The 22,055-nt window shown below is 34.0% G+C and overlaps 1 protein-coding gene across 1 annotated transcript in view; it reads right to left on the bottom strand.

Moving 5' to 3' along the window:
* CEP128 (centrosomal protein 128) overlaps positions 1-22,055 on the bottom strand; it is a 115,581-nt gene that overhangs the window by 79,190 nt on the left and 14,336 nt on the right. The window contains exons 9-13 of the mRNA XM_039552733.1: positions 18,970-19,086; positions 11,814-11,900; positions 10,276-10,350; positions 8,938-9,070; positions 7,060-7,220 (exon numbers count right to left, since the gene is read on the bottom strand). Coding sequence (XP_039408667.1) covers positions 7,060-7,220; positions 8,938-9,070; positions 10,276-10,350; positions 11,814-11,900; positions 18,970-19,086 — 573 coding nt within the window. The remainder of the gene's footprint in view (positions 1-7,059; positions 7,221-8,937; positions 9,071-10,275; positions 10,351-11,813; positions 11,901-18,969; positions 19,087-22,055) is intronic.

Raw genomic sequence — 22,055 nt, 5'->3', positions numbered from 1 at the left:
TCTAAAATATGAACAGTGCAAAAAATCTGCTTGACTATCAAGGAAAGCCCTGTTAGCCCAGAGAATCTCTGCCTCTGCAATGGTAAAGAATTTCAATGCAAGATATAAAATACATACTACTGCAATTGTTCCTCTTCTGGTTGTTCTTGTTATTTTTCTGTATTGTAAGTTTGAGATCAATCACTGGCCATATATTACACTCTACACAAAGAAATAAAACCAAATAGTAAGATATAAGGAGATTAATGTAAAGATGAGAGAAAATGAGAACTGGAAAAGAAACAACAGCATTCACCACAATCACAATAATTTATAGTATATGAGCTAGTTGTTACCCAGTTTTATGCTGGTTGCATTTATGAAAGCAATGTGCTAAATAAAGGTGTATTTGATAGCACTGGATACAAAGAGAATACAGCAGCTTGGTAAATGTTTCTAGACCAAAGTGCAAAAGATGTTTGAAAATGTAGCAGGCATATATAAGCCTTTCAATAATGAATTAAATTGAAAACACACGTTTTAAAAATACAAAGTGCTGCATTTCTCAAATTGCATTTCTCTGAACAGTCTCATAAGCAACTCAGGAAAAATAGTCCATACACCTTCTGGAAGGACATGCTCAGAAATCAGTTTTTGAAGATACACTAGCAAAATTGTATTTTACTAAGATCATCACACAGACATTCACATTAGTATTCTGCATTTTGGGCCTATTTAGACTGCTTTCATACCATTCAGTCTTTTCATTAACAAAAGATGAATTTGATAGACCTGACCTATTGTCAGTCAAACATATTATCGAGCCTCAGGGGATTGAAATACTTTAGAGAAGAAGATTAGGTTTCAGAATGACTGGAAAAAATGGCGAATGTAGTCTGAAATAAACAGCCTGCAATTCAGAATGGACAAGGGAAAAGTATTTTACCTATGAAAGAACTGGAAACTTTACAGATGGATATAGAATGACTATTTAGACAAAGATCCTTCCACAAGGTTGGGGGCAGGAGGGAGACTTGGATTTGTTGATAAGGTAAGGGCTCTCTCCTTGTCAGTTTGTTAGTTTGTTTTGTTTTATTTTTTCCCTTCCAAACCAGGCCAACACCTCCTGGGAGGCAGTAAATTCTATCAATCTCTTCAGGATAATATTTGCTGCGCTGAAAAGACAATCAAAACAAGCTCACAAGATACAACTAGCAAAATTTTAATCAAAATAAGCTTAACTTCCAATGATAACAGATTATAATACTTCTTTAAAGATAAATATTTAAATTGAGTATAGCAGAAGTTAAAAATAGCCTAATAAAATACAGTCAGATATTACATTTACCATTCCACAGATTTTCTAAAATGGGTCATCATTCCTTCAGTCATGTGATTACACATGCTGTTATCACTTCCCATTCCATGTCTTCCTGGAGACACCATAGAGGATGTCATACTAAAGTGATGTAGTACTCAACTCTGCCTCATTAAAAAATAGTTGCTTATATATAATTTCCCCAGAGTACACACTTCATTAACAGAACTACAGCCCCCACAAACATTTTAATGAACTATGAGCCTAAGCTTAAACACAGAAAACAATATTCAATTAAATGTAAACATTCATCTAATTGTGTAGAAGTAAATCAATCTCCAATTTATTGATTTACAGTATAATAAAAAAGAGGAACATTTGTTTTAGATATTTACCTTGAAGCACAACAAATTTATCAACACAAACTATTTGCATGAGGAGGAAAATTGGATTTTGACATGGATGTACCAATATAAATGTGACTTCTAATGTTTTCTTTTTACAGTATGTGCAAATAAGATAAATCTTAGCAAAGAATTTGCACTTTGCTTAGAAAAGTTAAGCCAGCACAGGCCCAACAGTTGAAATCAAGTGGAAAACAGCATCATAGCAAGTCAACATGTCATGCAGCCAACCCTGCAAAACAAGAGGATAGAGAAAGTATCTCCACACTCTGTATCTATATCGTAACAGGAGTCCCAAATGTTCTGATCTGTACTTTTGAATTCCTAGCTGACGTATGATAAACGCTTATCTCTGTGTTAACATGGATGCAGTTGTCAAAATTCTGTCTGATCTGTAAGGGCTTGCACTACTGGCATTTAAAACACTAAATAAGCAACTGTTAAGACACTGTCTGAAGATATCCTCTTCTGCTTTGTATTACTGAAGTTTGGACAAGGAGCTCCATGTCACAGCCATGACTGTGCATGTACTGAAAAGGGTTCCACCCCATACAGCTGTGCCCTAAGCCTTGCAGGATGCCCTTTCCCACCATGATGGGAGAATCTGGCAGAGTGATGCTTTCTTTAGACCTTACATAATATATCCTAATTTTCACATTCCTATCTTGGAATCACCCTTCTAGGCAATTATGAACATAAATATTTTAAGGATTTCTATGAGACAAGAATATAGAGATGTAGGGTATTTGGGAGTTAGTTTTTGGAGTTTTTTGTTTGTTTGTTTGTTTGTTTTAATATTAATCTAACTTTCTCTTTTGTATTTGTTACTGTAGTTAACGGTGAGATAATCTAGGAGAAAGGACAAGCACTGTCAGGAGGTTGCACTCATTAAAAATAAAAGAAAAAATTTGCATAATTTGCATTCCTTGGACACTTGAGTTTATTTTCCAAGTAGAAAATTACTAACCACCTGTGGTTCCAAAAAAAAATTCTATACAGATGACAAATGCTGCCTTTATAGATTAAAGATTTCAGATTTCAAGGAGCATCCATTATCTTTCTTCGGTGGCTCAAGGTCAGTCACACAGAGAACTCAGTGAGGATCTCTGGAAGCAACCGAACTGTAACAATATTTTGTGACATACATTACACCATTATGGAGGTTCTCCTGACAGAAACAACCCGGGATATTCAGAACAGTTTGTTGGTAAAATATGTTGTGTATGTATACAGCAATTGTTAGCTTATTTTGCATTGCGATTACTACAGAAAAAACTGATTGCAGCACATTGTCTCTCCTCACTTTTTACACAAGACAAGTCTGGGTCTCAATTTTTCTAACCCAATTAGTTTTATTGCTGCATTTTCACAATTCCACTGCTGACAGAATCAAGGGGAAGGTATTAGAATAAACATCTCAAGTCATTCACCATAAACATAATATCAAATACTCTCCTCCTGGCTTTAATATCTGAAGGTTTTTATAAAAGGTTAATACTTTTGTGGAAAAATTAAAAACTGTCATTAAGACTAGCTATTAAATCCTGGAGTACAGCATATTAATGCTCCAGAGATCTGAAGGCAACTATTATTTTCAAAATTGATTAGAAAGTTTGCATCAGCCCTCGACTGTAACAGCACCACAGACGTTTCAACTGAGAGACTCTGGCTAGGGAAAACATATAACAGAAGTGATTAACAAACTCAAGAACAGATGCAACATTTGCCCCAAATAAAACAGTTGTACATCTAGTTTTCTCTAGATCCAATATCCCACTATGTAATCTAGCTTTCAGTTTTCATAAGAAAATAGAAGGAGAGAAAGGGGCCAACATTTCCCAGTTATAGCCGACTTACTTATCTGAAGTGTAAACTAATCACTAGAGGCACTAAACCTGTCACTCTACCACCATTCCAGATACTCCTGCAGTTTGGACTTTCTAGTCCCTAGTTTTAACTGCACATATCATACTTTTGCCCTGCATTTTTGACACCTAGTTTAAAAATAAAACCACCCCAAACTGCAAAACAAAATTCATTCTAGGACAACAAATTTCTTCTAAGAAAAGAAAACACAATACATAGTGTATTCAGTGCAACATTCCTTAAAACTCATGTGAACATTTAAAACACAAGTGAGGACCACTCATTTGGTAGAAGTTATGCAACTAATGCCCTATGTCACTGTTATGTGCAAACATTCTATACTGATAAGAATACAGAAAGTCACATTTTACCCCACCACACTAATTATATTAATCACCTAAAGTAGATCTGTAAGTGTTTTTCTCCCTCCTCTCTTACCTGCCCTGCATCTCAGCAGTACAGGCACCAGACTGTAATGCTACATAATCATACCACTGTCACTGATAATGTTTACACCAATTAATCATTGCACCTAATTACGTCTTATTAATTTTTCCCAAATGCAGACCTCAGATATTTCGTTCATCCCTATCTGATCTGCATCTCTTGCCAATCTGAATGCATCTAAACACTAAGAACCATTAACACCAAAGATTTAGATTTTTTATACAAGCATAAATTTTGTGAATTGAAAAATCAAAAACAGATACATTCAACCAGTCGAAAAGTACACTGATTCAGTAAAAAGTATGTTGCATAAAATCAGTTTCTTGAAGTGATGCCTTCTCTGTATTCTTCCAAAGCATGGTACTCTTTCTGACAGATAATGTCATATGTAAATACAAGACACACCAAAACTACCTTTTTTTTCCTCTCAGGTTGATATGTGTTTTTAGAGAGAAAGTGTATCAAAGCAAACAGTATCTGCACATTGTAAACCCATCTGTAGCACTGTTTCAGTATTTGAACACTGGCATGGCAATACAGACTGGTCTGCAAAGGTATTGATTTCTCCTATTTTGTAAGAATATCTTTAAATTTAGAGAAGTGTTACCTATCGATTTTCAAATACCTGAATTGACTCATAATGACAATCACTGGCTAACAATTTAATTTGTAGAAGAAGTCAAAGTAAATTTTAGTGAGATATAAGACTGAAAGATTTATATTACTGAAGAATTCTAATATTAAATAAACATATCAATTTTCTCTCAGATAAACTAAAATATTTTAACAAACTGACTGCTGTACTGGACAATACTGTAAGACTACTAACACCAAATTCGAATGAAGAGTAATTAGTAAATCAAACAAGTTTATATGCATAAGAGTCTAAAAACACTTACGGAGAAAGTAGGGTATTGCATCTTTATAACTTGTGCACTTTATTTCTTAGTCATAACATTAGTTAGATTTAACATTAGTTAAATCTTAATAGTTAGCCATAACAATCCCATATCTTTATGGTTTCATGCAGAAAAATGTATTTAAGATAGTTGTATACATTTGCAAGATCTCACAGCAGCACCCTCACATAAACTACAGTAGCTGAAATAAATATTAAATTTAAAAATTAATTTAAGATTGAACTCACTTTTAAACATGAGCTTAAGAATATGTTTTAACCTTTTTCATCCTCTCCATTTGACATCACATTGTGATTTTATGGCAACTGTCGGGGGCTAAATGTACAACACACACACAACTCAAATTGTTGCAAACAATGACATTTGAATAAATCAAAAGAAATTTCTAGTATCACATGTACATCAGAAGCAAGTGCAGTTAGATCCTCCCCACTAAACAAAGATAAATTGATCTCAAGTCAAACATGGCTGGTCACTTCCAACTGCGAATCAGACTATCTGATAGGAGCAGCTGTTAGAACAGGCTTGACAAAATGCTTTGTTAGTACACAAGTTTAGAAATTCACATCCTTGCATTCCTTGATGTCTCATTAAAAGAAAAACACACTAGCTATTTTCCTGTTACTGCCCCTGTAGGAGAAAGGCAGTGGGAAGCAGATAAGAAGTACAAAGTATTTTCTGTTGAGAAAATGAGGGAAGTCAAAGATTTCTAACTCAGAGAAATGACAATGACCCCAACTGAGCACTCTTGAATGAGTATTTTCAGAGCAGGAAATTAGTATTATAAAATCATTCTGATCCTTAAGAAAGCATGTTCTACAAGCAGAAGTTCAAAATAATTGTTTTTCTGTGGGTTTTTATTCAATTAATTCATGTCACCAAAATAATTAGTTTCTCAGGCACAACAAACAAAATACCAGAATGTTTTCAGTTAGTCATGGGTTGTATTAACCAGCTAAAATACAAATGCTGATCGACACCAGGAAATGAGTTCTGTTCGTCTTATCCCCTATAGAAACACTTTAGGTCTTTTTAAACCTATTCAATGACCGAATTTCATAAAGCACATAGGAACTTATTTTGACATGGCTTTTTTTTTCCAAATGTAATTTGACGTATTAGTTTGATTTAAATCAGCACAGAAGTTTTCATGGTAAAAGAGCAGTAGAAGTAAACTGAACAGTATAGTCCTGTAAATCTATGAAAAGACAAAAAAATAAACTCCTACATTTGAATTTCCAACACGATGCAACATCATTTCAAGGTAAGTACCTTCACTAGGAAAATAAATACTAAATTTCTTGCTTACAGAATGCCAAAATACAAGCAAAATAAAATGTTAAGTCCTTGACTACTGAAATAATGCACATGGTTTTGCTAACAAACTCTTTTCTCCCGACAGTCATGGAAGACAGAAGAAAATTGATACTGTTTAGACATACTACTACCAATGACAAATCTAGACAGGAGCAAAAAATACAGAAATTTCCCATCTTAAATAAGAATGCTACTGCCTACTTAGATCTCATTTTATGGTCAAAACTAAAATTCCAGTACAAAAGGCTGCTGTTATCCTTTTCATAGAGAATCACATTAAACAGTATGTGCTTACCATAAAGAAGACTATTAATACTTATGATTATATTATTATATTGCATCTAATTGCAAAAAAGAGAGAAGTTGTGATCTACACTTGTTACTCTACTGCACTCTCTCATAGAACAAGGTATCTCAATTTTTAAAGTTGAACTTTAGTTCTGAGGAATGATGGAATGGGGAATAAGGAAGTACTACCTTATAAAAGTAGTTCCAAAAACCATTATTAATGGTAAGTGCTGATAAAATCAGATCAACTTTTCTTTCCACATGGGAAAGAGAAGGAATCCAAACCATGAAATCATGGGCAATAGAGCAAATACCTTTTTTGGTGTTACACGGGAGAGAAAAAAAGTCAGCAAATTCAAATCCCTTTCCAAAGTTATTTACACAATAAATAACAACAAGCACAACAGTTACTCAGTTTTAAAGGTTAATCCCTAATCTATCACCTAATGTTAAACAGATGAGAAATTATTGAAAAACCAAAAAAGTGCCACTTGACAAAAAGCAACAAAACCTGACTTACCTGTATGTGCATTACAAGCTGTGCTTTCTCCTTGTCCTTACGCTCTATACATCTCTTCAGTTCCTCTACCTCTGACATTACAGCATTATGACTCAGCTTTGCTTTAAGTTCCAAAATATGTTTCTCTAGATCCTGCTTCTCTCTCTCATATTTTTCAGCTACTGTAAAACAGCAAGAACAGAGGAACAGACTCAGTAGAAATACCAGCTTGTGATAAATTAATTATATCTCATTTCACTTTTGGCAATTTGCTTCTCTACTTGAGGCTACTCTACAACTGCTGATTTTGACCAAAATATCTGTGAAAAATGGTATACCTGAATCATAACCTAATAGCATTTTACTGAATTAAACAGTATTTTTCAGTCATTTTATAGGGGTTTTCCACTTTTCCCCCTGGACACACCTGCTCCCCTCAAAAAAAACCCCAAAACAACAAAACAACCAAAGCCCCAACAAAACTGAATAAAATGAAATAGAATGGAAGAAACAATGGGAAAGTCCTGGTGTAAATGAGATTTGGCCACCAGCTTCAAGGCCAAGATTTTATCTCACCAGAGTAATACCTCCTAATTTGAAAGTCACATTATCTGTGAATTTTATGTCTGAATCCTGCAACTACAACCAAAGGTTTTGATAAGAGTAAGTTATAAATTCTCTCAGAAATTCAAAGGTCTTTAGTCATAAACAACTACTAGAGGCAAAAGAAAAAAAATTTCCATTTGTCTTCTTCCCGTGCATCTTTGAAGAAACAGAAATTACACAGCAAGGTGAAACATGTGCATACATTTATATAACTTGCTATTGAATCTTAACAGTTCCAGTATATTTTTATTTTCTTCATATTTTTACATCTTGTTTCGATTTATAAGACTAATAGGAAAATTAAAACATGCTTTTATTAACATGAAAGGCATATTGTTTCAAATAAATTAACTTTTAAGCAGATACATTAGCATGACTGGAGAAAAACTATTGAAATTATTACTTTGCATTACATTTCTTAAGCTAAGCCACATAAAAAAATCCAGTCAATTTCCAGTGCTTTGAGATTTGTAAAACACAGAGTCAGAGTCCTATTTTAAAAACCAAGATAACTCAGAAGCTGAAGTACGAAAATACAAAAATACGTCATTAGCCAAACCGATTAAACATTCCCCTAGACACTGGACTTGGAGTCATTATTCCTGTATTACCTTGAGTAATATATTTCTATGTTAATAAGGAGAAAGACTTTCCCTAATGTCTTTCTGATTATGTTTGAAAAGTTTAAATACAGACAGATAACTAACAATTAATTGAAGACCTTGCTAAAGTGGTAATTTAATATGCAATCGTATCTTGAAATAGTTTAAAGTATTTGTCTTCTAAATGAAACTATTCCAACTCTAAAACGCTAGCATAGCGCAAACAGAAGCCCTGACTGCATCATCAAAATTTTCTTAGCCACTCAGGAACATGCTGCTTGAAAATTCTACCAGAAAATCATCAGCCTTATTAACCACCTAGTCAATGACTCTTGTTACGATTTTCAAGATGGCAGAATTCAAACTGCAAATGGACTGAAATGCAAGTTTTCTGGAAAATGATTACTTAAAAATAATACAAATGTGTTTCTTCTGTAAAAACACTATTCAGTTTGCTGAAATTGTCTCATTTGTTTTAACCATGCAAATCAAAATATTTTATAATAAATTAACTGTCATTGCTATTTGTCTGTTAATATTCAGGTGCCAATATTTATTAACTTATATCTGATTAATTAAATGGCTGTTTTTGTTGAAATAATAGAAGAATTAGACTGTGACTCTAAGATAAAGTTAATGTCCATGCCTACTAACTAGTTTGCAGGCCTCTAGTGCAAAACGTTAGTTGTACCTGCTCTAATTCTCCTGTCATCATCTTGTACATCCTGGTAACTCTGGTGATGCATAGCAGCATATGAAAGCTGATGTTGCAATTCTACACGGTCTTCTTCTGCTCTCAAAAGCTGGGAACGAAGATCCTCAATCTAAAATATATGCACAAGCATCAAATGTTTAATGAAAAACAGAACAAAAAAGTAAATACCATACTTGTATTAAACGCTAAAAAAAATAGTACACACAAAAAATATTTATAAATAAATCTTGAGAGTACTGCAGATGGTAAACACAAAGACAAGCTACCTCCTAATTACAGGCCACAAACTGATTATTCAAAATTAAAGGAAATATTTTAATTTATGTTGACCACAGATGAGCATTAATTTCTCTAGACCAAAAATTATATGTTGCAATTGTCTCTTTACATAGCTAGTAAAAATGTCTACACAAATTTAACAAACAATATGTTTTATTTAAACTGTGCGCCTTAAAAATACAATGTATTTATTCATAAGAAACACTGGGGCTTTTCACATTTTTCTTTCCTATCATATATAGTACAGCACTTACAAAGATGACAACATGCAGGAAAGTAAAGAAAATCCAACATGCTAAAGCTGAATTGAAGAAAAATACCTCTAATTCATATTACCCTATATTCCATGCACAATGATTTAAATTCAAAACAGTAATATAGCTAACTCAAACTTCTGCTAGATACCCAAGTCAAACAACTAAAAGATGAGAATGCCAATTGCCTCCCCTTCCCTACTTATTTCAGTCTTTTTATCCAGCTCCTCTGAAAGAAGGATGTTTAGGAGAAAGGACTTTTTTTCTAAAGCAATAATCCAAATTCCTACAAATTTTATATTTAATCATTGATACATCAATAGCTACTGTTTGAAGCACACTTTAGATAGTTTTTCAGGTATTTGTTTATTTATTCTTATTCCATGTTACAATATAGCAAATACATCTAGGTCATTGATTTATCTGATTTCACCAATTATAGCACGCACTTTGCGGAACAATGATTACTAATACAGAAGTTGCTCTAAAGCATGCTATGAAAGGAAATTTCACATAATGTGTTTATGTACTGAAAACATACCATTATTACCACTACTATAATTAATATATATGAACATATACACATAAAAGTTTGGAAAGCAGAAAAAGTATAATGAGCTCAGTCCACATATTTTAGACACTTAAACCTGTCTTCCTATACCTCATTTTTTTCTTTATAAAACAATGCTATCAGAGTATGAGATAGTAATATTAAACAAAAAGACCTCAGACACAATCTAATATGAAAACTTTAGGATTTTTACCACACCAAAGCAGTTACCTGATGCAAAAGAGCTTCTCTACTGCCTTCAGATTCACTCAACTTTTTCCGGGACTGCTCCAATTCCTGCTCAAGCTTTCATTTCAGAGGATGATGAAGAAAGAAAAGCAATATATGAATCATAATATAAAAGTGTATTTTAACATTTAATTTTGACACAAATTAATCCATATAAGCATCTATTTATAATGCGATATAATATACACAGTATTTTTATTCATCCAAAATTTAAAGCAAACCTTCATTTGTACTAAATCCCTGCAATACTTATTTAAATTACATAAAAAGAGTTTTACTTACAGTCCATAATTTTTGTACAATATTCTGTATCATATGAAGATACAAAGTCATTTATATTATCCAAAACAAAAATCACAAAAGCAAATTTTTACTGGGTTAAAAGTAAAAAATGGAAGATAAGTTTTAACAAAGTTTCAAAAACATTGTCCCTGGATTTGAAACATACTTTTAAACTCAAAATTAACAATGACTTAATATTTGAAGTCACCTTTGGTAAACACTTTATTCATAGAAGTGTTAAAGATGACATGCATTGGTAGAACTGTAATTGGTAAAACCTGTGGGGTTTCTGTGTTTTGAAAGATGATGTATTTGAATTATTCTCGAAACAAGATGACTAAAAAACTGAAGTGCCCTGAATTTCATAAAACTGGAAGTTTTCCTAAAAACATAATATTAAAAATGTGTAATCAGAAATAGTCAGCAAACTGATGACAATTAAAAAAAAAAAGAAACGAAAGCAAAAGCTACAAAATATTTTCTGACTTCTTCCACAAATAGCTCAAAGATCCACTTGGAAACAAATACAGGTTTTGACAGCAGAAATTGTTATTGTTGAGATAGTAATCTCAAGGAGGATGTTGAGAGCCTGGCAAATGGGCAATGTAAACAGGACCAGCATTAAGGGAATGAAGAGAACAACATAACATAAAACACTACATAAAGGCTTAGCATAAAGGGGTATAACTTTGAAAGATGCTAAACTTGATGCAAGTGGGAAAAAAACTGGGCAAAGCCTACTACAGCCCTAGTATCCTGCTAGAATAGAAATACAAGAAATCTTGTTCTCTATGAACAGAAAGAGTGCAATATGGCAAGAGTTCAGTAAGAGTAAATGACTATGGTGCAAAATAACCAGCATGAGTTAGTTGCAGGGATGAAGAAAAGCTGCTTTGAGCTGCTGCAAATAAGCAACAGCAGACTATATACAAATTCAGAGACAAAACAGAGAAAGAAATCAAGGATAATCCTCAAGCGATAAATCTGTCTGCCTGGCAGGATGGAAGAGTCATCAGAAGTAACATAGTATAAATAAAGAGCTTTGAAGGAGAGACACAAGTTCAGCATAGCTATACTCTCAGTGCCTCTGATGCAGAAAAAACCTCCGCACCTTGTATTCTTAAAGAGTAAAGAAAGTTTTTTTCTACTGGTTTCTCAGAAAAAGGAAGCATATATTGTAACACATGACACTATACACTCATTTAAAACCAAACAGAAAGGAAAAAATTAAGTCTTACCTGGTGCTTTTCACTTTCATATTTCACAAGTTTGTTTCTCATGAGTTCTTCTGTTTCATCTGCTTTAGCATCTTGCTTCCTTAAAACCTTTAGAGGAGAAAAATATATTGTAAACTTCATTATAAAATTTACAGAAGCCATCATTCCAAGGCTGTTAAAAATTAAAGAATCTGCTGATACATTTAAGAAAGAAGATCTAGACAAATGCTTTCTGTCTGCATCTCATATTTCCATGTAGAGACAATGTATATTGTTATGAAAAGATAAATATAAGTCCATGCATACATAAACACACCCATGCAGAGAACAGGGACAAACACAAAGTCTAACATCCTTCCGATGTATAGAGCTCCACACACTCAAGTTGACCCCAAACACCTTTAGATTCAGGTCTAAAAGGCTCTATAGATCCCCTACAGATTAGCTGCATACATATCACAGAAAAAGAATATATTCTCTAATTTAAAGTGCACATGTTATGAAATACAATGCACTGTAGTCAAGAAAACTCTACCATAAGATTGTGTCATAAGGAAAAAAAAAAAAGGTTATTTTTTCTGAATCTGGACGGACACTTAGAGCTGTAGAACTACAACTGAATCAACTGAAACTTTCCTGACCAAAGTTATCAACATTGATGTGCCCTTCTTTGACAACAATAACAGAAAATAAAACAAATCCATGGGGACTTTTCCCATTCCCTCTCAAACTGAGGTATCTAAAACCACATATGTCCATTTTCTAAACCATCTTACAAAAATAATAATGCCTTAAATATCAATTTCAAAATCTTGTCGCTCTGCAAACCAACACTATTTGCAGAACACATCACTGGCAAAGAAAGTATTAGATATGACAGATATTAATGACATGTAATATTTACAACATAACCCAAGTTTAGATATCTCAAGCCATAGCAATATCATTGGTTCATTTTAAATATCACTTAGAAACATCAGCTGAGAGAGATCAGTAGCCATATACTGATAATTTGCCATGAATTTCTGTAACTGTTAATTAAACACGGTTTTTATCTGTGCAACATGACCAAGCATTTTTCACACTAGTCTCAAATCAATTAATTAGGGACCTTAGCACAAATCTTTTACTTTTATCCCATATCTTGAAGTATAAGTAAGTACAACTATTCCTTCCATAATTACTTGCTAAAACAACAACAGAACAACAACAAAACAAATACCCCTGAAATTTGTTCCCATAAATTGTGCAATTTCATTCAGTTTTTGAATATTTTCTCTTCACTGTACACTGGAGAGGAATTTCAGTGTATGAAAACAGAATAAAAGATATTAATCAACTTCAGTGAACCCAGGCATTCAGCTTTAGAAGTTTTGACTTTAAAAGTAGTTTTTTGAAGAAAATAAATGACTATATATACTTACCTCACTCGTATAACCTCACCTCAGTAAATATAAGGGTTTCAGTATAGTTTGGATTACTCTCCTGGGTGAACAGCTTACATTAAAATCTGAGACCATGGAAGACATTAATCATAACTATGCCACTGAAAATATCATGCCACATAAAGAGTTATACTTTTAGTCATACTGATTCCTAATCAGATAATAGAAGACTGTAACACATTTAAGGTATTTTCGTAAGTATTCAGTAGAGATTTAAATCTATCATTCCAGTCAACTATAAAACTCAACACTACACACATTTTACTCAAAAAGGCTCTTGGGAGAAGTCCCAAAAAGCAACATGAACAAAAGTCTAAGATCATCGCTTCAGCTAATGCCGTTTTTGCATTACCCAAGTTGACTGGGTTTTTGCTTTATTTTGGGTTTTTTTATTAGTTTATTTTTAATGACCAGAAGTACTGGTTCAGAACAGCCTACCTGGAATACATGATGTCTATTAACTGTAACTGACCATCAGTTTTACCAGCAAAATTAGAAGCTCTGTTACAGACAGTCAACTTTATGCCAACTTTATTTTTGGCACTAAATTAATAATTAACATAGTACCAAACATGCATGTTTTCATGTGCAGATTTGGCTAGAGATATCAGAATCATAAAGAAAATATGGGCTGGATTCAGGAATACTAGTAAAATTTTCAAAGATTATTCCTGCTGAAAGCAAAAAATGACTCTGCATCAGTAGCACATCCTAACTCCCAGAAGAAACCATGGAAATAAATATGCCATTTCAACTTACTAAGGTTCACTGGCTGATATTCAGGCTATTAAATTGGAATAATTTAAAACAAAAATGTGTCCTGTACTATAACTGATACTATAAATATAACCTTCAGTTTTATTTTCTGCATATTGTAAAACTAGCCCATAGCCATTTCATTTTAAGGAAAAAACAGCTCATACATATATATAGATATAGACAGATACACCAAAGTTAAAATACTGCAAAAAAAAGTGATGTGACAGTAAATGAAACACATTTTATGTGCACTGCTTCAACTGTGAAACATGCATTGTACCAGTAGGTGCCAGGTAGGCAGTTAATCAGTGTCATTAAGAAATGGAAACATCTGGTCATCCACAGCCAGACAAATGTCAGCTCTTACTGACAATTCAGAAATTGTACAGGTCAAAGTTAATTCTGTGTTTTGCCCCCTTTCTGTACTCCTTTTTAAAGAACCCTCTCTTGTTGATTTATGCCACACTTGTTTTTTTCTCCACTAAGGATCTCTATACAAGCTTTCTATTGTGAGGGTAAAAGAAAAAAAAAAAGCAAACAAAATGTGTAAAGATCCAACTGATTCTTCGATTTCATTTGTTGTCCCCAAAGAAGGGGTTGGGGGAGTCAAATGTCAAAAATGGGAACTATGAAAAGGATGCTGAGGACAACAGTTCAAGCACACACTCCTCCCTAATGGCTCCCAAACAGCAGGCACACACTGCCCAGAGAAGCTGAAGCACCGAGGAATAGGAACAGGCCTACAGTAAACAGGATTCTCCTACCAAGTTCCTCCTCTGAAAGCACTCTAGTGTCCAGGTTGTTTTGAAGGAGACTGACAAGGAGTTGATGAGGCCTTGGAGGGGGCAGGTACAGAGGCGGCCACAAGGAGACAGAGAATTTCCCTGTGAAAAGGTCTTCACAGCATGGTTTTGGGAAGGACCAGCTAGATGTTCCACTGCCTGCCTAGGTGGTCAGGCTAGATGAACTTTGATTTGACCAAGGAGAGGAATTCTTACAGGCCTTTATAAAAGAGTTCACTAACACAAGACTGCATTAGAATACAAATGTAACTGGTATACCCCAACTGAGCATACCTCATCCACATACACAGACTATCTATTGAACCCCAAAACTTCAAAAACATAACTTACTGCTTGATAGATCAATTTTTCCTATACATGAAGAAAACTATAGGGAGGATTCTGGAACAACAGTTCTCAATCCTTCCAACTTATGATAACCTTTCAAGAGCAAATAATAACTTTTACAGCAACTTAAGCCTACAAACTTTTCTTAGGCTTTGGATTTTGGTCTTATTTTGGTTTTGCTGTGTTGTTTTTTTTTAAATAAAACCAGATTTTTTGAAAGCTGTGCACAGACCACAAACTGAAACTTGCTCTTTCAAAGTGAGACTGATCAGTGAGTTTTTCATATTACCAGAAACATACAAGCAGCCTCATGCTATAGTTTAAAGGCAGAAATGTACATCATAATCTGAATGAAAGTACTTTCCCTAACTTGCTACATTAGTGACTAGCATGGCTCCAAGCATGCTACCTAAACATAGCAGCCAGGCTGTTAAAAACAGACTACCTGGCTATTTCAGTGACAGATATGAATGAGACTTGCCGATGTTCCAAGCAAAAGACAGATTCAAACTACAATCAAAACAGAAACCATTGGCCACAGGTGGCATAGCACAGAGCCAAAGAGCAAGTATCAACAATGCACTAAAATATCCAGGTGGCTCAGAGCACAGATCAAGTTTATGTTTGTCTAAAAAGATCAGTGATAAAGATATGCAAAAAACAATGTTCAGTAACACTTTTGACCATCAGTTTACCCCAGTCTCTGTCCACCAGCTTCTTACAGTTCACTATATTTGCAGTGGGAGGCAAACAGAATCTAAGTATACAGCTGCACAAAGAGAAAGTTAAAAAATGCTTCCTGGCCTACCCAAGTTGCTAGCTTAAGATACAACTGTAGTCACCACCTTACCACAGTCAGTGGATTAAAGAAGTCCAATAAAGATGATTCTGTTCACCTAAAGCATGCAAAGCATGAACACATGGACACATTTCACCAAAATCCAGGAAGCCAAGCACAGAATTTTGTAAAGCCATCCAGGACACCCAACACACAGAAAAGCTGCCTACAGCCCATTTTCTTTTTAAGAATGATACTTGATCTTGTTTTAGAAAATAGATGCATAAATGCAACTATTACTTACAAAAACTAAGAGGTGATGGTGTCCTTATATTCAAAGAAAAAGAAGCACTGAGGAATCTCAAAATAGTTTTCATTTCACACAACAAATGCAGTTGTTAAAGCAATTCATGTATACATGTTAATACCACTGGCAAGAAGAGAATATTTGTTCTCCTTTCTAAGCAGAAACATGTTTATATAAAAATATAGAAAAAAATTAAGATACACAATTTGCATGAATTTGTTTGCTAATTTATATTTTCCAATTTGCAGTAATTGCTGTTTAAATGCGCCAATACACATTAAGGTAAAAGATACATAAATATGTAGAGAAAATAATATTTATACAACTACACACAGCACAGACAGGCTACAGATTCAAAAGAAAAATGCAAATTTAAAAGTTAAAGATGTAAAATTTTATACATCAAGTTTTCTTAACAGTCAGTATACAAATAGATATCATCTTGGTTCATAATCAGTCTATGATTATAATAATACTACAATACAAACAGGAAGTTTGCACATTATAGAAAAAAAACTCATAGAAAGAAAAGACAGACAAGAGAAAGGTACAAAACAAGTACAGATACAAAACAAATGTGTCATCATGTTCTGTTAGATCCTGAAAATATATAATTTAATAATTGCAATTCAGGAAGGTGATTCTCTTAAGACAGTAAAACACTGACAAGCAGTGGTCAGTTACAGGCACTGCACTTTACTTAAAAATAATAGCATTTAAACTTCACAAACTTCACAAGAATTCTTAATTAGAACAATTACTGATCACATGCAAAAGTCACATTTGATTTGGTTTGGTTTAAAATGTGTAACAGGCAAATTAATGAAAAAATTGTATCATTAAACAGCCACAAATGCTTTAAATAGCATTTCGCTGTAAATCATTCAGGCCATATTAAATGACAGGATTTCAAAAGTCAGTCCAAACACCACCCTCCTTTCCAGCAATGTTACTTGGGAAGCATCTTGGAGAAAATGAAAACAGAAATAGACTTCAATAGAACATTATGTCCATGCAACGATCACCACAAGACTGAGGCCACTGTCAGAGTTAAGAGACGATTTAACTCACAATTCAAATTACAAAGGACAAGAAACAGAATAACAAAGTAACAAGCTCAAAATTATGCAGAAAGATGTTTCATCCAAATAACAATTGTAGCAAAATATTTATTTACTTTAAAATCACTAGGCTATGCAAAAGTACACAAGGCAATTCAAGTACATTCTTTCTAAAATACAGCAACTTAAGCTGTATTTTAGAAAAGGGTTCCTCAGGGAAAATGACTTGCAAAAACAGAATTTCCAGAAGAAAGGATTAAACCATCTTATTAAAACAGCTGGACATCTTAGGTGAATAGGTCTAGGATGTACTTAGTATTTCATATTCATTTTGCATGAAATTCAAAAGATGAGCTACCAAGAATAAAGGTACGCAGCCTGAAGGCTCATGATGACATAGACTATGATCATTCATGTGATCTACAAAAGATCATATGAAAATTCCTTGAACTACATTTGAACTCATTCCCTTGAATTCAAGTTTTCTTTCTAAGGCAACCATGGCAGTGTCAATGTAGATTACAAGTCATCAAGCCTTTAAAAGTAAAGTCATCATCCCTTTAAAAGGATAAAAAAACATTGTTCCATGCTGCAGATAACACTATCAAATCACACCAATTCATTGCATTAGACATCCCTTCCCCAGACTGAAGGCACTACTGAAGAATCTAGAAGCAGACATAGGCATATTAAAGAGCAATGAAAACTGAAATTCAGCACTCTAGTTCTTATCACCCACTAGGACATCAAGTGGGGGGAAAATGAAACAGTAAGTCTTTCCGAAATACTGGCAGAAGGATTACAAGCCTTTCGATAAACACTACTTTTTATCTATATCAAAAAAAGGATCTCATCTTCTAAAATATGACATCTTTGAACAGTCTCTAGCTTTACATTAAATGCATAGCATCACTCTTAACTTCAGGTTCTTCAGTATCACTGCACAGTGTAATGTCTTCCAAAAAGCCTTGCTGCAAATACTAAAATTGAAAACCAAGGAACTGCTTATTTCTTCCCAGTCATAGTATTCTATTACACAGACAGAGATAACATTGCAAATTGTATCTTAAGGGGAGTGAAATAAAAAGTTATGCTATGTTAAGACACAGATTTTCCAACCAGGAGTAAAATCAGAAAAAAAGAAGTATTTTTCATATATTTTCTAAAACGTACAGGAAAAAAGCTAACAGCTGTCTCAAATTTTAACTTATATTCTAAACATTTCTATTTGTCTCCTAAATAACGTTTTATATTTCATTGGGCATTGTTGAATGAAACTGAAAAGCAATGAAAAGCTGTCTGGCCACTACAGTGGTTTTGACTGTTGAAATAAATTAAAGTGTTCATTTGCACGAGCAAGCAAAGCTTACCTTTTAGAAAACAAAATGTTTTAATTGAGAAAATCCAGTTAATGACTTGCTTTTGTTTGCTTGGGTTTTCAGGAAGGGCATAGGGGGTAGGTTCTTAGAAGATTTGTGGCCGTTACCAAAAAGGTCTAAATTATAGACAAGATAGTACAATGAAGAACTGAGACTTTACTTGGTACCATCTGGTCATCAAAACAAGCTGAGCTGGACTGAGAGCTAAAAAATGTGCCAAAGATACGAGCATTTTTGCCAGTTTGACAGGTACAGGCTCACAAATGGAACACATTCCTAACTAAATCCTAAATACATGGGAAGCTCTCATTTGCATACCTCCTGTAATTGAAGAGACATGTGTCCCAGCTGGTCCTGGCGCCTCTCTACGAGCTGTCTTTCAGCACGCATTTCTTCTTCTATCTCCTGAAGTCTTCTCTCTACCCGTTCTGATACCTTCAAAAGGAAAAAACCCATGCTGTAGGAAATTAGCGTGCCTTTTAATACATGTGAAAATATCAATGGCAAAAATGTAAACAGAGTATGGGGTGAAAAGAAAAGAGAATACATAATTTGTATTTTGTTAAAGCAGATTTAGAATGGAAGAGAAAATAACTAGTTATAGCAGCGAGTACTCCAGAAATACTCAAGCAGGCAACCAAATTGTTATCTTGCTGGCAGTATCCTCCTTTAGGTGTATGCATATTTTTCTCTACAGTGGTGGTTCTACTCAAGTGTTAAATATCCCATTATCAAGTTTAGAGCAGCCTAATGTGAAGTTGCAATACAAAAGTCTTAGCTTCTCTGTCACAAGCCTGATTAACCTCTGGAGGGACATTTCTTTCCCATCTCCAGTCTGCAAAACAGACCAGTGTTTGCCTCCTTCATGCACCAAAATCTGTGAGTGAAAAGTAGTAAACAAGAACTAAGTACATGAGAATAACTGTAACAACATAAAATAATTACATCACTTAAAGCCTTTTTCCCCAATATTTGTAAATCCATGTACAAACTAATAAAAACAACAACAGGTATTTATTAAAGCAATTTGGACTAGGAACATAAAAGCTCAATCAGACTAGAATACCAGAACTACTTCACTTCTGCAATTCATACTGCTAGCAGACAGCACCCTCTTGAGGCAACAAATTATTTTTTTTGTTAAAGAGTAGCAAGAAAAACACTTAAGTATCATTTCCTCCCTATCTTAAAACTAATTATTTTAAGCAACCACTAGAAAGCAATATATCTATTCCCAAATGGTATTTAGATAAAAAGAGAAAGACATAAAACAACATTTGACTCCTAGCTTCTGATGTATGTGGAGGTAAGTTCTCATCTTTTTCCATTAAGCACACCTCCATTAGCAGTAGGCATATAAGCACAGATAGAAAATTTTACTACGAGCAACACAGTTATGTAGCAACAGAAACACAATTAAGGCTACACTTATGTTCTGGGCTTCACACAGCTTAAACAAAACACTCTTTTTCTTTACAATAGAATACATCCCTCAGAAAACACTTCTTGCTTGTGCAGCCAGATGAATAGACAGCTTACAGTCTGGAATACTGTATTTTTTCCTAAAACCATCAGGAGATGCCTGGTACTGCATCAAACCATGCACTTTCATCTAAGTTATGAAAGCTCTGAAGTCATAATCCAGAATAATTACTTACTAAAAACTAATGTATAAAAGATAAAGACCACATCACGATGTTTGTTTTGACAAGTACTACTTAGTGTTACTTCTCAGAATTCATAAAATACTCCAGCTAACAGAAACAATGATACTATGTAGCAGGAACAAAAAAAACCACTCTCATTAAACTTGTTATATCTTTGCTCAAAACCAGGAAATAAGCTGTCATCCTTTTCCCTATACATATCTAAAATAAAGAAATTAAACAGTAGCGTTTTTGCATTTTTTAAAAAAGGTTTTGACTATATGTTTCTGAAGACAAGCTTTCTCAGATCTCTCATTTACCTTTTACAATGAAGCAAGTGAGCACTAAAGCTATTACGAAAGAAAATGTACAATTTTGACTTGACAGAAGATTCAAAAGTAACATCACCCCCAAAGATGACATTCCAAAGGAGAGTTCAGTAACTTCTTCACTGTCATGGGTCTAGCATGCACAGCAGATAACATGACACAAGGCAGCACTAGACAGGCTTTAGATTCCTGCAAACTTCTAGTTTCATTTCAAATCATCACTAACTCAGAACAAGTAAGAAATTAATTTTATGAAGTGATTTGCCTTGCCTCTAACTTCCTTCAACTCACTCCAGAATACAATTGTTGTATTATTTCTAACAACGTACTAAAAAAGATGGATTATATATCATTGTATTTGTCAGGTGCATGGAAATTCCAGTTACAGACATAATCCTCTTCAATAAACAAACAAAAAACCCCCCAGAACCAACGCGAAACAGCGAACATTTTCATGCTGCTTATAACCCCTATTTGTTTCCCATACTTTGTACATTGGTATGGTATTGGTAACACCTTGGCACTTCAGCAAGGCTTTATGTCCCACAAGAATTGTTCCATGTTTTTGTAGCCTCTCTGACCTTCCTCAGTTTGTCACACAGCCTGTGGCATACAACAGTAGGAATTAAAAAAAAAAAAGAATTAGAAACAGTTAAGTGTTAATTTATTAATTAGTACATGCAGAGTAAACTCAAAAACATACTTGTCTTCCTTTATCCCAAACGACCTTGACTCAGGACATTTCTAGCATGAAATATGTATCTAGACCTCTGAATGTTACCAAAAATCTTAGTGTAGACAAGTGGTTCACTGAAGAACAGTACAAAGAATATGGAGGCTCTAGACAACGACATGAAATACTAGCAGTAAACTGCTGCATTCAGAACATATTAGAATGTGACTTCAAGCACGCATTTTTAGCAACACAGACTATCTGAACGACAATGATGACACTAGAGCTGTGTCTCCACATAAAGCTTTAAAGGTAGCAGCAAAATCCATGAAAACAGATTAGGCTATCAGAAAGTTCCTCTCCTCCCCTGCAATTAAACACAAAGAACAGAATGTCCTTTTTAAAACCAGGGTGACATTTAAGTCATGCAGCTAAATATAATCTTATGGAAGATGCTGGATGCTTACTGTACAAAAAGCACATCCTACTTAGTGAATTTCTGCCCTGTTTTTCAGCTTTCCACTGTTACTCCTAGTGCACAAGTGCTGCTAACAGAAATCTATTGCAACAGATTTTTGCTGCCTTTCTTGTTACAACGTATTTTATCATCAATGCATACTTGAAACAGGAGTATTAAAATCACAAAAAGAGCAAACTTTTTTCAGAGCTATAACTTTAAATATTGTTAAAACTTTCCCCTCGTGACAAATGATAATATGTGTTATACCTTTTACAAGACACCTGTGCAGTACCAAA

This window comes from Corvus cornix, chromosome 5 (assembly GCF_000738735.6).
Source record: "Corvus cornix cornix isolate S_Up_H32 chromosome 5, ASM73873v5, whole genome shotgun sequence".
In the NCBI taxonomy this organism is placed as follows: domain Eukaryota; kingdom Metazoa; phylum Chordata; class Aves; order Passeriformes; family Corvidae; genus Corvus; species Corvus cornix.
The sequence above is the reverse complement of the archived record's forward strand: the minus strand, read 5'-3'. Positions and strand labels throughout refer to the sequence as shown.